Below are 17,986 nucleotides of genomic sequence, written 5' to 3' on the forward strand. Positions count from 1 at the left end.
AGGTGTCCAGCGCGTCAATACTTGTTGCGCGCACATGGCAAGTTAGTTTTCATCGAAATACATTGTACCATATCGATGTTCGAAGTGGGTAACCACGGATCTCCGCTTGCGACGTTGCAGAAGTCCTGTCATACTTTATTTTTTCTTTTGAAAACTGGTCAACGTAACGTCTGGAAAACTGCATTCATTTTTTTTCTCTCAATTAGTAAAATATTCAGTGAAAATTTCTATCGATTAAGTGCTTTCCATCTTCCAAAAAATACATTATTAGGGGAAATTTTGAAACGCCGGGATGGACATACATGCTTTCGCACTTTGGTCATCGATGTCAAGAAAGTATTTAAAAATAACTGTAGGAGAATTTTCTCCCCTGTATCGATTATTCTGTTACTCTGACTCTGATTAAAAAATTACATTCTCTCGCTGTATGAAATCAATCTGATGATTTTCATTGAGCCTCATCATCATTATTCATCACAGAGTGCTCAAGAAAAAACTTGTCACTTTGAATTTTTCGGGACTGAAAACGCGTCGTGTCCCTCTGTGCTTTAAAACGATATTTTTGCTTCAGATTTTTGGGAGAGGGGGGGGGAGGAGATGTCAAAATATAAATTATAAGGATAGTAGACCTGACCTCCCTCTGAAAATGATTTCAATAATCATAGTTAGAAAAAAGTTAGGTACTACTTAACTAGTTCAGATTTTAAATTTTTGAAATGGAGCGTCCTGTTCATTTGGGTGATATCAAATCATCACAATGACGAGGTTTCTATTTTTCATTCATAATCCTACGAAGATAATTTTTATCTCGGTTTTCATTTTTTATAGGTATGTACATATATCGTGTTCATACCATCACTGGCGTTCTGATAGTAATGATCTCTGTGCTCTGCTCTGACCCATATTGCCAGTTCGTTACTCGACTTCAATATGAGTAACAACTCTGGTTGTATGGTATTCACGACTCCATTTAAAATGTTGGGATTCTTCTTTTGTATGTATCTCATTCCTAAGGTAAGCGCAAATAGAACAGTTCAAGTTATTTTATGTTTCCAGCTCGTAAAGCGATGACGGCCCTAAGTCGGAAGTTCGAATTTTTTTGATAGCGAACTTTTCTTGTAGACAGCTGCAAGTATGCGTAGGCACCATACTTACCTAATTGATGTTGGATTAGTCATTTGCATCGTTGAGATTCGAGCTGGTTGATGTAGCTTACTACACAGGTAAAACAATTAAGCTCAACTTGTGAGCCACCAGAATTTAAAAATAATATTTATTGATTTTTAGACGAATTTGAATGTTCATAGTGATCTAACACGAGGTCGATCGAACCCAGCCCACAAAATTTGGGTCCATACAGAGAGATAACCATATTTCTAAGTATTTGTAACACGCAGCAGGAAAAAATGTGCCTCAAGCAGGGGAAGCTTAGATTGTTCAGTACAACGAATTTAACCGGTTTGAGGTAAAAAAATATGTATTTTCAGTTTTCGAAGCTAAGTACTTTCTAACACTCTCTGCAAAAGCATTATACCTAAAGGTATGATGATGGCTCAAAATTTGAAGCTACGTTTTCATTATGAATCTTGTTGCGAGCGTTTTTATTAAATAGTTAGGCACTGGGACTGGCAACAGCGCCAGCAAACTTTATAATTTTTTTTTTTTTTTTGGGGGGGGGGGCGATTTTCTCAAGATTCCTGTTTTTTCGTCTTCAATCTGAGAGTTGCTAGAGGGGTTAATTTCTAAGAGTATTGGGTGTTCTTTGCGCCGAAAACACGACTATCCTAGAAATGAACCATGCCCCACTCTGCCATGTCAAGAAAAAGCGCCGCATACGCGAGCTTTACGAAAATTCCTCGGATAATACATTAATTTTCAAAATAACTTGCGAATATTTTCCGTTCGATTATTAAAAAAATGTCCTTCCTAATATGGTCTGAAGTAACCGAAAATGTCAAGAAGAAATATACATTATTTTTCTCAAAAATGTATGATTCAAAAGGGAAATTTTGCAACGTGCGCGTGTTCATACGGCGCTCTCCCGTGGCATGGCAGCAGTGGAGACTCTCAAAAGTCTGGGTAATCAGATACTTTTTTTTTTTTTTCTCTCTTTTTTTTTTTATTATTTATTTATGAACAAAACTACAGAGTATTAAAGATACTTTAATTTCAATATTTTCTACCCTTTTTATCGAATATCGATAAGAATACCTATGAGGACGATTCATCACATTATCTGTTCAAAGGATACTTTCCTTGCAGCTCACTCCCCACTGAAAGATGACAAAGCCGAAGAAAGTACCGATTTCTACGTTTTTCCTTTTTTTTGCACACAGACTTTCGCATTTCCAGGGCAAAAAGAGGATGAATTCAGTTTTGACTTATCGCCGCACCCACGACCTCATGCGGTAAGTCAAGCATTCATTCCAAGTTCAGACATTGTCTATTGGTTCAGCAAAGTTTGTGGATCGAGATAAGTGTGTGTTCGTCGAAGATACTTTTACAGGTGAAATTTAATAGTCGTTCTACTTCGTATTTGAAATTTTTATAATTATTCAATTACCTAATAATTATAATAACCTGAGAATATCTGCCAGAACGGCCCTGGTAAAAATTGGCAGTAGAATCTGTGTTCCAAAATACCATAGACCTACAGCCGGCTGTAAGATTTCCTACAGCTTTCATAGCCGACTACACAATTTCTTATAGCCTTTTATAGCCGATGGCGACTAAGCAAAAGCCAGGCGATAAAAGTGTATGCTAAACGCTACTAATTACGGATGCTAGGACTTAGTGAGTTTTTGGACTACTGCTCTCTTTTTGGGCCGTCGTATCTTGATTTATTTTGCGAGGAAAGCTCCGTACTTTCGATGGATGCCTGCCATTCTTAATATATTAGAGCGCCTTCAGTTTCGTATGATACTGTGCAATACCTCTGGTGTGAAATAGTTGCTTCAAGCGCCGTGGCACGCTGCGGCGCGGCAGACGGACAGCCAGCGCGAAACACGCATTGGCGCCTACAATCCTAATAGGGATACTTCACGCGTTGCGTAATGCGTGAAGTATCCCTGTTAGGTTTGAAGGCGCCAGTGCGCCGCCGTTCCGCTTCATGTTAGGCTCTAATATTTAATCTGGCGGAGTCATCGTTATTCAACTCATGATTTTGAAATGTTTGCATATCCTGTATGGATTATTCTCAATTTAATTGATGAAAAAAAATATGCATTAAACTAAAATATAATGTGTGTTTTGTAAATATTAAGGTGGTTCCGTATCAAACTTAATGATTTCCAAAGCACACGAGGTTCTACACAATTTCTTATGGCCTTTTATAATCGATGGCAAAAAAGCAACAGCCAGGCGATAAAGTGTAAAGCCCGGCAATAGGAGCTATAGCCCGGCTGTATAATTTTTTATAGCTTCGTATGATTTTCTTCGCATTCGACAGCCAGCTATATGATTTTCTACAGCCTTCTTTAGCCGGCTATAAGAATTCCTATGGTATTTTGAAACGCAACTCTTATCGCCAATTTTTACTAGGGGGATAAAAGCAATATTGTTTATAATCGTCATAAGAGCACCGATTGACAGTAACGGTCGACACCGCGGACCAAATTACGAGGCCCAGCCTGTATTTTTGCGAGTGTGTGTGTGTCCCTTTGACGAGCCGCGGGTTGCCGCATCTGATCAATGAGTGGGAGAGAGATGGACGATAAAACGGCGGCGGATCAAAGCCGAGTGTGCTCCTTTGACGTGCCGCATCGGAGCAATGAGTGCGAGAGAGAGAAAGGACAAAACAGCGTATGGACCAATCCAAGTTGAGCCTTAGTCCCCGTTTACGGCCGTTCTTTCCAGGGCTCATGGTCGGAAAGCACTCCGGTGTTTTTTCGGGGCAACCGGATTCGGGGCCGCCATGCGGCGCCAGATACAACTATTCGTACTTGGTGGACGTCCGTCCTGCATCTGAAAAATTGAAGGCGCGATGACGCGAAGAGTGAACTCTCAATGCTCCGCTACATGTTATGAAAGAGGTGTCGCCCAGATTCCCCGTGGATAAGATAAAAAGAGGCTCGAATACGTCTCTCCTGTCTTCGGCTGTGTTATTAATTCTTTATTTAGGTTCATGTCTGATTCTTTTTATGATGGATTTGCAAACCCACGTCTTAAGCTCGTGTAAACCGCAGCACTGATTCGGTTCTTTTGGAAATTATGGTGCTTGGATACGTCTGGTAGCTTTAATATTTTATTTTTTCTTTAATTTTAGACGTCTATTGGTTACTTTAATACTTTCAATTTTGCTATTTTTATTCTATACGATGAAGCAACTTTGAACCTGAAAATAGCGTAAATTTGTACTGCTTTGCCAAAATTCTCTGAATCCTCCTCCACATAGGGAATGCCCTATCGAAAAGTATATCACAATGCAATACCCTTCATCCAGCCAAGGGTCTACGCCCTCAGATGCGAGCCAGTCCGACCCTGTTTGTAGGCTCGCCATTCGCGGCTATCCGGTATTTTTGTTGCTTGCCGGCGGAATTAAAGGTGAAATTAATGTGAACTATGCCTGTCTTTACGTTAACGCAGGGTCTATCCTTTCAACAAAGTTTTTGGAGCGAGATATTAAGTGTTTGAAAAAATAACTGTTTGCTCTCTCCGGACTCCGGTTTACATGGAACTTATTTTATTGAGCGTTTAAGATCGGCATTTATTGGTCAACTGATGACGAGAAAGTGCAATCTCTTGGTGAAAAAGTTTAAGTGTTAAAATTATTTGAATAATTCAAATTACTGAGATAATATACTATGTGGCTAAACGGAAAAAAGAGCATGGGGCTGTTGGATGATAAAAACATTTCCAATTAATTGTGGTAGTACCCCAATAAATTTGGTCATTAACCCAAATTTTGCGGTACTGCTACAATTAATCGGAAATCTCCATATCATCCAACAAATTGGAGTAGTACCACAATTTTAGGGGATAATCTCAAACACTTCAGGGTCGGATTTACTTACTTGCCGCCCATGGGCCGCCTGTATTTTGCCGCCCCCTTCTCATTCGTTTTGAAACATCAATAATAACCACCAAGTGAACGTGCCGGAGGGGGAGAGGCGTATAAGACGCGTTTACTCGTGTTGGTCACATTTTTTGCGAAAGCCCTGTCAACACTACTAGTAAAAGTTCACGGAACTTGGCGCGGAAGTTAAGTTCCGTAAACCTATCTCTGTATGGACAAGGCCCTCCATTTATAAGAAATGAACCAAAAAATTATGAAAGAACAAACATAAATGTGGTTTAATAATTTTAACTTCCGCCGCCGCGCCGCGCTGACCGCACTGTGTTTGGCGCAATGCGTGGAGTATTCCTACAGTCTTACATGCGCTATGCGTTTCGGGCCGACCGCTGCTGCACGCACTGTGATTGACGCAATGCGTGAAGTATTCATGCAGTCTTGTAGGCGCTATGCACTTCACGCTGCCCGCTGCTGACCGCAGCGACCGCACTGTCTTTGGTGCAATGCGTGAAGTATTCATGCAGTCTTGTAGGCGCTAATATATGTTACATACCGACGCGCCGCGCCGCACCGAAGGTTTCTCCTTTTCCATCGTTCTCGTCATCATTGCTCTCTGCGCCGCGCCGTTCCGGGCCACATTCCGTGTTCGGTTTCTCTGTTAGTCTTAACTCGACTAATTAAAGGTGCTGTCTATTGTATCACAGAAGGACGACAAAATTAGAGATATACTCTCAGGAAATGAGACATTTTGTCACCTTTTCTCGTTCGTAATTTTTTTTGCTGAATCCGATTTTTCTTCATAGCTACATTTGAAAAAATTGCAAAATTTGCCGCCCCCTAGATTTGCCACCATGGGCCGCGGCCCATGTGGCCACCCCCTTAATCCGACCCTGAAACACTTTTTTCTTAATTGTGAAAACTGATCTGTGGACCTCGTCTCTAGAAGATTATCTACGCTTATTATTAATACCTATTTATACTACCCCTGGCTCTAACGGTTCATACGTTCTCTGTGTTGTGTAGGAGAGCCCGTGCGTGGACTTTGCTGCACTGGCGCGAACCGGTCGCTTCGTCGACAAGACCCACCTCATAAAGTGGTTCGACGCCCAGGAAAACTCAACGCTCATGACCGCGCCGAAACATTTCGGCAAATCCACCAGCCTAGACATGCTGCGCCGTTTCTACCATCCTCCAGTCCACCAGAACGGAACCCGAATCCCGAAACACAATTCATCCAACTACAAACTCTTCACCGACACCTATTTCACCACGAAAACTCGCCTGGCAGTCAACCAAAACCCGTTCTTCGACAAGCACTTCGCCTCGAGACCGGTTTCTCCTCCTGAATTTCACCTCGCTCGAAACCCGAACATGGGAGACGTTCATCGCTTCCGTCCGCCGAATGTTCGTCGATGCGATCGGGGACATGCCGTACCTCCGCAGCGACAACCCGAACGACGAAAGCCGCAAATTCTTCATCGACCAACTCGAAGGTCAGGCCCGCGTTGAGAACGCGGCCGTGGAGCAGATCAACGCGTACCTTCTGACGTTCCACCTGAACGCGTACTTCAACGCAACCGGTTTGCTCCTCCTGATAGACGACCTGGACGCACCCTTTGCGGCGAATGCTGGAACTAGGCATGGACGCGGAGCAGGGTCCAATGGTGGAGTACCTGAACGATCTGGTCCGTGCTCTAGTCAAAGGGAATCGTCACGTGTGGAAAACCTTCGCGGTGGCCCGGTTGCCACCCTCGCACGTGTACCGCGACGTCGACAACCTCAAAAACTTGACGTTCCATTTCCACCCGGAAGTTGCAGTGGCGTTCGGGTCCCGCGAAGAGGAGATACGCACTCTTCAGCAACAGTTCCCGAATCAGAACAGCAGTCTGCCGGAAGCCAGGAAGACTTACGGCGGCTACAAGGTCGAGGATACGAGGTTCGGGAACACTTTTGAGGTGTTTAATACCGCGTCGGTTGTGAGGTACTTCGAGACTGGCCTGGATAAGGTCTACTGGAGTGCGGACAGCGACGTGCCTTTCGCGAGTATTTTTAAGATCACGGAGGTGATGCGATTTTTGAGGTCTGCGATACTTGGATACGAGGTGCGGATTGTGTACGAGGAAGCGATGACCTATGATAAATTCGCGAGCTTGAAGAGTGCGTTGGATCGGGCGAAAAAGTCGAAGGGAGACGTCGTTGTTGAGCCCGTCAATGTTCATTTGGTCGTTCAGTATTTATTCGAGCTGGGATACTTCACACTTGTCAGCAAACACAAACAGGATATCATATTGGCGTTGCCGAACGTAGAGGTTGGAGGTTTATTTTTTTTAAAAATTATTTCTCTTACTTTTTCTTATGGTGGATAACAAATTCCAATCCGAGACAAGTAAATTTTTTTATGGCATATTTTAAACCCGTGAGATTTCGCCTTACCTCCTATTTGAGTTGCCTAATACTACACTGAAAAAGGTTTTCGGTCATATGAATCGAACGTTCGGTGTTCCATATCATCCCAATTCATTCGCTTTGTCAAACTGAAATTTCGGTTCGCGTGACCGAACATTCGACTCACATGACAGAACTTAGTTCGTCAGTTCTCTTTACCGATGAAGTTTGGTTTCACGACTTGAAAGTTCGGTTCGACGAACCGAATCAGATTGGATTATATGGAAGACCGAACTTTGGTTCATATACGACCGCAATGTTTTTCAGTGTACCTATATAGCCAGGAACCCAAATTTTTTAGATAGTATAGAGAGCCTAAGAAATAACTGGAAAAATTATTTTTATTAGGAAAGATTACTAGATGTAAAAAAGAGACCGGTCTAGACCCGACTATACCCTTGTAAGACTCGCTTGTTTACCCCCCCCCCTCCTTACCTACTGAATAACTGAAAAAAGTTCGGCCATATACTTAAGTACAGAACGTTTGGTGTTCGATAAATTCAGTCTGTCAAATCGAACTTTCAGTTGATGTAACCTGTATCGGTTTCTACAACCAAACTAATGAGGTGAAGAAGTGAGCTGATGATAGAAGTTTGGTTAAATGAACCGAACGTCCGGTTACATCAACTAAGAGTTCGATATGACAAACCTAATAGTTGGGATGGTATATGGAACATTCAGTTCATATGACTGAACTTTTTTTCAGTGTACGTTTGTACGTGAACGGTCCTTGAAACATAAGCGGATCCATACGAAATTGACCGGCGGGGGATGAAAGGGGAGGCGGGTCCGGCGGGGGGCCTCCGTCAGGAAATTGTCGCAATTTAAAAGCATCTGATATGCAGGTAGAATCAATTTCATCGTGAACCATAACATAACCATAAACATAAGAGTCCACCCTTCTTCTTATTACTTCCCTTTTTCTTCCTCCTTTTTTCGATCAAACGGGGGAGGGGGCGCACACCCCCACATCCCCTCAACCCCACACCCCCACCCCCCACCCCCCACGCCCCCACACCCCCACGCAATACCGCCTTGCCTTGAAGAATCTCGATTTTTCCAGGTGAAAAACATCTTGATCTCGCATTTCACGGCGGCCGTGGCCGACCTCTTCGGAATCCGGGAGGACCACCACGAGGAATGCCTGGACGCAATCCTGGGACTGACAGGAACCCAAGAGTCCCAAGCGAAGTTGATCGGGAGCATCGCGGACCTGTTCGCCCGGCGACGACCGTTGACGACGGACGATCTGCTGACCCCTCTCGTGGCGACGGTCCTAAACCAGTACTTGGTAGGACCCAAAGTGGAGATAATCGTCTCGGGAGAGCAAACGCCGACGCTGTCCAAACTGGTCGTCCTGCGGACGGACGAGGTGGCTAACGAACACACGGGGATCATCATCCAAGCCGCGGTGCACGGGAGTTCCAGGGAGGCCCTGAATCGCACCGTCGCCGGGAGGGATTTCAAGACCTTCTTCGAGATGACCAAAGGAAGCAAAGCTGAAGGCATCAAGAGTGACATCGTTCTCGTTGGGCTCAATTTCGGAGAGAAGAAAGTGTCCGGGAGCTTCATGTACAGCGACGGATCTGATTTCAAGTCCAGTGATATTGAGTGTGACGTCAAATCGTGGGGAGAGAGTAAGAGCGCTAAATCCAAAATGGGCCTCTATATCTAATGCTTTTCAGTCTTCCATCCCGGCATAATAATATTAAAATTTTAAAGGAAGATAAATACATCTTGCCTTATTATTGACGCGTGGCCGTATTTCTGCCAAACGGCGAACTATGTGCATTGAGACAAGAGCCCATACACCCGTAAGAATACATGCATGACAGAGCTCACGTCATAATGCACATAGTGGCAGAAAAACATGGATATATTTTCTGTCAAACTGTATGATTTTAATCAAAAAAAGTTAATTCATTTTTAATTAATAAACATTTTCCTTTTCATGACGCAACAACAAAAATGCCCTTAAACCTCCCTTAATCCCAATGTAAACTACATGAATTCTCCCTTGGGAAAGACGCTGTTTGAAGAATGACTGGAATAGGTACAGTCTGGTACAGTCCCTAACGATTGGATGCAACAATAAGGGCTCATGTGTTGTTTTCTTGCATACGCAAGTAAAATGAAGGCGATTCATCTTTCCATACTGCATGAAAGTATCTCACATCTGTCGATACCATATTTCGGCGAGGAGTTCATGTAAATTTCGTGGAGCAGGAAAATAAAAGTTAATTTTAAAATACAAAAATTATTCAATTGAAAAAATAAAAATTATTTTAAGTGAGTAAAATGAGGGGCCCTGGTAAAAATTGGCAGTAGAATCTGTGTTAAAACATACCATAGACCTACAGCCAACTGTAAGATTTCCAATAGCTTCTATATCCGGCTACACAATTTCTGATAGCCTTTTATAGCCGATGGCGATTAAGCAACAGCCAGGCAATAAAGTGTATGCTAAACGTTACTAATTACGGATGCTAGGACTTAGTGAGTTTTTGCAATACTGCTCTCTTTTTGGGCCGTAGTATCTTGATTTATTTTGCGAGGAAAGCTCCGTAATTTTGATGGATGCCTGCCATTACTAATATATTAGAGCGCCTTCAGTTTCGTATGATACTGTGCAATACCTCTGGTGTGAAATAGTTTCTTCAAGCGCCGTGGCAGACGGGCAGCCAGCGCGAAACACGCATTGGCGCCTACAAACCTAATAGGGATACTTCACGCGTTGCGCAATGCGTGAAGTATCCCTGTTAGGTTTGTAGGCGCCAGTGCGTCGCCGCTCCGCTTTGTGTTAGGCTCTAATATTTAATCTGGTGGAGTCAGCGCATAGAGTACAATAGAGTCGCAAAGTACTGGATCGCCGTTGAAGTCACTTTTCGAGGCTGTTTTGTCCAGTTCTCCGGAGACTAATGTGCGGCGACTAGCGATGACGCATACGCAGAGACTCGCGCTCAGCGCTCCCCACTCCCGACAGTCCCGACCAAGATCCATCCATATAGGTCAGTCATTCCCGAAACCCAAATGAGAATCTTCTGCGCATGACGTCAGCATTACTGCCGCGAAAACCAGAAATGTCGGAAACAATGCTTTTCTTATGGGAGAGAACAAATTTTTCTTAATGAATCATTTAAATTTCTTACTTTTAAATTCTTTGAAGCTTTCTGAGTGTCGAAAGGAACGTTTAGAAATTAGCGTCAAGGGTTTCAATTCAGCTGAATTTGCGTTTTTATATTTTTAAATGATTTTTGAAGTCAGCGATGTAACAAGCCATCTAGTGGTATAGATTCGCGTGTAAAAATGGCTGATGCAGAGTAAACTGTAAAAATGAAAGAACACAAATTCGGCAAAATCGAAACCCTGAATGCTAATGTCTAAACGTTCTTTTCGACACACAGAAAGTTTCAAAGGATTTAAAAGTAAGAAATTTAAATGATTCATTAAGAAAAATTTGCTCTCTCCCATAAGAAAAGCATTGTTTCCGACTTTTCTGGTTTTCGCGGCAGTAATGCTGACGTCACGAGCCAATGGAAAGGGGCTTACCCCGAGCGGGGAAATCTGCGCAATGACTGACCTATATGGATGGATCTTGGTCCCGACTCGGCTCCGTTCGTCGGCTAGACACACACTGAACCAGCTAAAATAAGTAGGCCGGTAATAAGTCTGAAATTGAGTCCATATATGAATATTATCTCGGAGTAACATACATTAATGGATTCATTATGGCTTTGAATATCTATTTCAAGCAAAATTTGCACAAATTAATACCGATGGAATTAAAAAAAGTCGAAAAAACACAAGCAGTCGTTGATTTCTCCATAAGCCACCGTGTAAAAAAATGCCGGTTGGTTCACACTTGGTATAAGTCAGAAATTAAATTCCTATATGAATTTTATCCAGGAGTAATATACATCAATGGATTCATTATGACTTTGACTATCTAATTATAGCAAAATTTGCACAAATTAATATCGATGAAATTAAAAAATGTCGAAAAAACACGGGCAGTCGTTGCTTTTCCCGTAAGCCGCCGTGATAAGAAATGCCGGTTGGTTCACACTTGGTATAAGTCAGAAATTAAATCCCAATATGAATATTATCCAGGAGTAATATACATCAATGGATTCATTATGGCTTTGACTACCTTTAAATAGCAAAATTTGCAAAAATTAATGCTGATTGAATTATAAAATACCTAAAAAACACAAGCAATTCTTGATTTCTCCATAAGCCGCCGTGTTACAAAATGCCGTTGGGTTCGCAAATGGTTCACTATTTTCGGAGCACACGTGGCTCGGAAACGCCTGTTAATGGATTGGCTTCATCGGCGCTCCAGTACTTTGCGACTCTATTGTACTCTATGAGTCAGCGTTATTCAACTCATGATTTTGAAATGTTTGCACATCCTGTATGGATTATTCTCATTTTAATTGATTAAAAAAAAACATGTATTAGAGGAAAATATAATGTGTGTTTTGTAAATATTAAGGTGGTTCCGTATCGAACTTAATGATTTCCAAAGCACACGAATTTCTACACAATGTCTTATGGCCTTTTATGATGGCGAAAAAGCAACAGCCAGGCGATAAAGTGTAAAGCCCGGCGATAGGAACTATAACCCGGCTGCATAATTTTTTATCGCTTAATAGCCCGGCCGTATGATTTTCTCCGCATTCTACAGCCAGATTTATGCTTTTCTGTAGCCTTCTTTAGCCGGCTATAAGAATTCCTATGGTATTTGAAAACGCCTTATTGCCAATTTTCACCAGGGAGAGACTTACTTCCGATTAAAGCGTAACCTTTTAATGTGTAGTAGGTACCAATCAATGGAATCAATGTTTTGATTTGTCCATCTTGGCTGTATTTGTAGGTATATGTATTCTTCGGTATTTTGAAGTTGAATTTCATAAAAGTCACCAGGGAAACCTATACTTACATCGCATAGACCCGATTTTTTTAAAAAATATCCAAAAACCGCAGAATTAATTTAAATAAGTCGCTCGCTCGAGCAAGTCGATCTAAGATAAGAAAAGGCAAAAAAAAATTGAAGCCACGAATTCGAAATTTGAAAATTCATAATTTACGAAAGAAAAGACTCCCGCCCGGGTTACGCCTTTTACTGGTTTGGATAGTTAAATTTTGAACTTTGCGTTTCAACCTGTTTTTTTTTTTTTAAAGTACAATATTTGTGGTAAAATGAGGCTGATTTTAGAATGAAAACGAGAGCGTTGTAAAATGGTCAAATCTGCTATCGTTTATTGATTTACATTGCCTGACATTACTTTTGATTTTGGAAAAAAATTGAGAGTTGAGATTGGTGGGGTGAACGTACACCTGCACAACTATATTTTGCAGAAATAGTCGGGTTTTGCACCTACTCAACATTTTGTGGCATCGAAATACTTACTTAAAACGAAGTCGATAAAGTCGAGAAAATTATCCATTGGAATCGCAATTATTGCGATCACTGCTACTTGGGCCCCTTCATTTTATTTCCAACGTAGGTAGGTATATTTGGATCAAGAGCATTCCAATGTCGCTAACCTTGCAAACATACCTAAACGATCATCTAAACTAGTTTCACCTCTACTCCCAATAAACTATGAATTCAAGACGAAAATTACCGTCGCAAAGTTTACTTTTTGCAAAGAATGTACCTACCTAAGTTGCACAATCCCAGCAACATTGAAATGCTCTTAGTTCCTTTTTGCAAAATGCGATCCAATTGGTTGTTGCTGCAAAAAAATAGTTTCCCACAACCTGCTATACAATTCTCCAGTGACCATGTAAGTTGGCCCGAGCACTAACTTATCGGGAAGAAAGCCTTTCCCCTACCTGGTTTCTCGCTTAATATCCGCCCGAGTTTCGCATATCTTCCGTTTCTCCTCATCGCAGCTTCCATCAAACCGCAATTGCCCGGAAACTAGGACCGAACATATTATCTGATAAAATCGTTCGCCCTTTAGACCGATTCTGGGGGGTTAGGCTATAGACTAGTCGATAAGTCAACTGTTGATTTAATTTCATTACGTGAACGTAGAAGAAAACCGGGGTAAAAAATCACTAATGTGTGATCAATTTTCAAGGACAATTCTGTAATTTCTCCTACGATTTTAAATAGATTAAAATGCGTAATATCCAAAATCTAAGCTCAGATTCGGATTCTTCGTGAAAAATTGATGAGTTTTTATGCATCATATGTTGGAATAACGTGAAGGAAAGAGGTTTAATGACGTAAAAAAAACACTAATGTGTGATCAATTTTCAAGGACAATTCTGTAAATTCTCTTACGATTTAAAATAGAATAAAACGCGTGATATCCAAAATCTAAGCTTAGATTCGGATTCCTCGTGAAAAATTGATGAGATTTCATGTATCATATGTTAGAATAGCGTGAAGGAAAAGGGTTTAACGACGCGTATAGATTCTGTCGTACTTCCCCTTTGAACTACGCCGCCGCCTGTCGCCCGAGTGAACGAACGGGAGGCGCATTAGCGCGCTAAGCGTTCGGTTTCGTCGCGAGGAATTCCTCACGATAAATTCTTATTCTTCCTCCTCCGCTGACCTACTGAGCACTACCCATGTTGCCACGTTGCATTCATATGCTCGAATCAGTATGCCTACGTTACGTCTCTTTCCTTCACGCTATGCTCGAGTATGATACATGAAATTGCATCGATTTTTTACGAGGAATCCGAATCTGAGCTTCGATTTTGGGCATCACGCGTTTTAAGTCAAATTTTCCAAATTCGAAAATCTGAAATGACTGACGTGGCTTAAAATGCCATCTCGGCTCCTGATCGATAGATTTTTTTGAAATTCGGTGCCAGGGTATGATACATGAAATCGCATCGATTTTCTACGAGGAATCCGAATCTGAGCTTCGATTTCGGGGATCACGCGTTTCAAATCAAAATCTGTCAAAATTCAAAAAATTCAAAATTCGAAAATCCGAAATGGCTTAAAATGCTATCTCGGCCCCTGTTCGATGGATTTTTCTGAAATTCGGTGTCAGGTGGAAGTTTTCGACGGGAAACTCGAATTTTTAGTCTATTTTTTAAAATTCTCAAATTCAGCATGGCGGACGTGGGCTAAAATGCTATCTCGGTTTCTGTTCGTTCGAGTCTTGTGAAACGCGGTATCACACGGTATTTTTCAATGGAAAACTCGAATTTTTAGTCAATTTTTTAACATTCTCAACTCCAAAATATTGGATGTGGCCTAAAATGAGCCCCGGTTCTGGCCTCCGTTTCTGTTCGTTAGAGCTTTGTGAACCGCGGGATCAGGGGTACTTTTCGACGGGAAACTCGAATTTTTAGTCGATTTTTGAAAATTCTCAAATCCAAGATGGCGGACGTGGCCGAAAATGCTATGTCGGCTCCTGTTCGATGGATTTATGGCACCCCCTTACTACATGCCTACTCTTGTATTTCTGTACAGCCGCAAATTTAGGGTCAAGGGGCGCCTGACCGTCTATGGACCAGGTGGAGTTTTTGTCCTGAAAATTTACCTTTAGACGGCAATTCTCTTTATATTTTGTCTATGGTTTTTATGCCACCCCCCCCCTCTTTCTCGCGGACACTCTTTTCACTTTTCTTGCCTCCTTTTTCCTTCCATTTCCCCCCTTCTTCCTTGCTTTCACTGCCCAACCTTGTTTCTTTTCCCTTTTTTCCCCTTGTCCTTTCTTCCTTGTTTTTCCTTTTCCTTTCCCCCCTTTTTTCCCTCTCTTCTTATTTCGTGGTGCCCCCCAAAGGCTGGCGCCCGTGCGCGCTGCACGCCCTGCACACGCTCTAAGTCCGGGCCCGTTTGGATCGCATTTAGCAAAAAGGAACCAGCGCAATTACAGTGTTGTTAACCCTCTATTGCATGAATTAATTTTGGATCACGGATTTTGAAATAAACATTTTTTTTCTGAAAGATCTTTGAAAAAAAATAGAGTCCCCATTTTTTTTTGGGCGGGAGGGGGCTCTTTTCCCCCCAAATGGCCCCCCAAAGTGGTAGTTACATATATGTAGGTACATGCAACTTAGATAAAAAAAATAAAAAGAGAAATTACATATATGTGATTCAAGGCAACTTTGGTACAAACCCTAAAAATAGACGTTACATGGAAAACATGCATAAGTACATTTTATTGAAAAAATAGAAAACATTAGTCTTACCAGAGATTAGATATTAGAAGAACACTGTTTTTGCCAGCATAAGTCAAATTATAGGTGAATATTAGCCGTATGTTCATTTTTATTGGCCACAATCGGTTCCATGGAATGACATATGCGTAACTTGTCATTTTCGCCGCCAGAGTTAGTTGCATGAGATCACGCATTTATATGTTATTCGGTTTTAAATCAATTTGTTAAGAACCCATTTTGCATCTAATATTTCCGGTTGTCACCAGGGCCGGATTTACCTACTTGCCGCCCATGGGCGGCCTGTATTTTGCCGCCCCCATCTCATTCGTTTTGAAACATCAATAAAAACCGTCAAGTGAACGTGCCGGAGGGATAGAGATGCATACGACGCGTTTACTCGTGTTGGATACATTTTTTGCGGAAACCCTGTCAACACTGCTAGCAAAAATTCACGGAACTTGGCGCGAAAGTTAAGTTCCATAAACCTGTCTCTGTGTGGACAATGCCTTCCATTAATAAGAAATGAACGAAAAAATTATGAAAGAACAATCATGAATGTGGTTCAATAATTTTAACTTCCACCGCCGCGCCGTGCTAATCGCACTTTGTTTGGCGCAATGCGTGAAGTATTCCTACACTCTTGTAGGCGCTATGCCTTTCACGCCGACCGCTGCTAAACGCACTGTGTTTGACGCAATGCGGGAAGTATTCATGCAGTCTTGTAGGCGCTATGCCTTTCACGCCGACCGCTACTGAACGCACTGTGTTGACGCAATGCGTGAAGTATTCATGCAGTCTTGTGGGCGCTATGCGTTACACGGCGACCACTGCTGACCGCACTGTGTTTGACGCAATACGTGAAGTATTCACGCAGTCTTGTAGGCGCTAATATGTGTTACATGCCGACCGCCGCGCCGAGGGCCTCTGCCTCTGTTTTTCATATTGAGTCCTCGTCATCATTGCTCTCTGCGCCGCGCCGCTCCAGGCCAAATTGCGTGTTTGGTTTCTCTCTCAACTAGACTAATGAAAGGGCAGCCAACCTTCTGATACAAAAATGTCACTGACAGAATTCAGATTCCAATGCCTGACCAAAACGGCCAAGAATATTCATGAATGAGCGTTCTGGCCAAATTGCGTGTTTGGTTTCTCTCATAACTCGACAAATTAAAGGTGTTGTCTTTTGTATCACCGCAAAACGACAAAATTAGAAATTACGATACTCACAGGAAATGCAAGATTTTGTCGCATTTTCCCGTTTGCAATTTTATTTTTATACCTACATTTAAAAAACAATGCAAAATTTGCCGCCGTGGGCCGCGGCCCATGTGGCCACCCCCTTAATCCGGCCCTGGTTGTCACCTAAAAAAAGTATGAAGTGTGCTGCATATGCACATATTTTTTTCATTGTCCTACAACCACTTTTTACCGACCCAAATCCTGTGCCGAAAATGCGTTGCCAGAGCCGACCTACGCAGCCCGCGAGGTTGCCGAAAAAACACGTTTTTAACCTAATTTAGCAACATTGGAGTAGGTTCCGTCATTTTTATCCAATAGAATTCAATCTTGGGCTTACGTAGATGCATTCAGAAACATTGTTGCTCTCGTACAGAATTTTTAAAATAAGAAAATACGTTAAATTACATTATATGTGTATGTGTGCAATAGAGGGTTAAAGTGTTGCCTCTTCATTATTATCTAAAACATATCCCAATATAGCAAATAGTTTTTGCATCTCATCAAAAAATGGTTAATTTTAAGGGGAAATAATTGTGTTAATTTTAATACTGTACATATATTTAGTATTTTCAAAAGAAAAAAAGAATTTGCACGATTTTGAAGACACTGTAACCACGCTGGTTCCTTTGTGCTAAATGCGATCCAACTGTAGGTACGCCGTTTGGTTTTTGAATGAATAGGTACCTAGTTCGCTATTCACTTGCCCGTTACTTTCGTCGTTTCACTTTCGTTACTTTTTCGGAGAATTGAAGCAAAACCTTAAGAGGACGATACTTTTCAAAAAAAGGAAAGGATGCAAAACTTTTCCTGTGTTAGAAGGAGATTTTGCAACACCGCAAATGAGTTTTACGCGTCTCTGTTTGGTCTCTGTTGTTTGACGGTCAATATTGGTAAGTTTCCTAATAAGTTTATTAGATCCTCAACAGAAAAGTTATATTACCCACCTATAAGTTGTATTTCTAATCAAAGATCTCTTAATTTTTGTAGATCAGAAGCAAATTTCACACAGTCATCACTGAAAACTTCAAAAGCTGAAGCTGCGGAGTTCCCACAAACTTTGCGCTTATTCAAATTTTCGCGGCAAAAATGTCGAGTAATGTAACAAACCAATCCAAAGGCATTATCTTTAACCAATCAGGTTCCACGTTTTGCATA

General features: G+C 41.7%; 2 protein-coding genes across 2 annotated transcripts; both read left to right on the forward strand.

The window, feature by feature from the left end:
• The first annotated feature begins 563 nt into the window (after positions 1–563).
• On the forward strand, positions 564–6,523 carry LOC109039054 (uncharacterized). The gene is made up of 3 exons (XM_019054386.2): positions 564–1,014; positions 2,337–2,408; positions 6,035–6,523. The coding sequence occupies exons 1-3, from the start codon at positions 931–933 to the stop codon at positions 6,518–6,520; spliced, it is 642 nt and encodes a 213-aa protein (XP_018909931.2). The 5' UTR covers positions 564–930; the 3' UTR covers positions 6,521–6,523.
• Positions 6,524–6,636: 113 nt separating this feature from the next.
• LOC140225379 (uncharacterized) lies at positions 6,637–9,408 on the forward strand. The gene is made up of 2 exons (XM_072304068.1): positions 6,637–7,320; positions 8,520–9,408. The coding sequence occupies exons 1-2, from the start codon at positions 6,637–6,639 to the stop codon at positions 9,129–9,131; spliced, it is 1,296 nt and encodes a 431-aa protein (XP_072160169.1). The 3' UTR covers positions 9,132–9,408.
• The last annotated feature ends 8,578 nt before the right edge of the window (positions 9,409–17,986 follow it).

Source organism: Bemisia tabaci, chromosome 9 (genome assembly GCF_918797505.1).
Source record: "Bemisia tabaci chromosome 9, PGI_BMITA_v3".
Classification (NCBI taxonomy): Eukaryota; Metazoa; Arthropoda; class Insecta; order Hemiptera; family Aleyrodidae; genus Bemisia; species Bemisia tabaci.

Excerpts from the sequence above, each read along its gene's own strand:
- LOC109039054 (XM_019054386.2), top strand. The coding sequence starts at position 931 with ATGAGTAACAACTCTGGTTGTATGGTATTCACGACTCCATTTAAAATG. Across the intron at positions 1,015-2,336 it reads GTATGTATCTCATTCCTAAG|ACTTTCGCATTTCCAGGGCA; the intron begins GTAAGCGCAAAT and ends TTTTGCACACAG. Across the intron at positions 2,409-6,034 it reads CGCACCCACGACCTCATGCG|GAGAGCCCGTGCGTGGACTT; the intron begins GTAAGTCAAGCA and ends TGTGTTGTGTAG.
- LOC140225379 (XM_072304068.1), top strand. The coding sequence starts at position 6,637 with ATGCTGGAACTAGGCATGGACGCGGAGCAGGGTCCAATGGTGGAGTAC. Across the intron at positions 7,321-8,519 it reads TGGCGTTGCCGAACGTAGAG|GTGAAAAACATCTTGATCTC; the intron begins GTTGGAGGTTTA and ends CGATTTTTCCAG.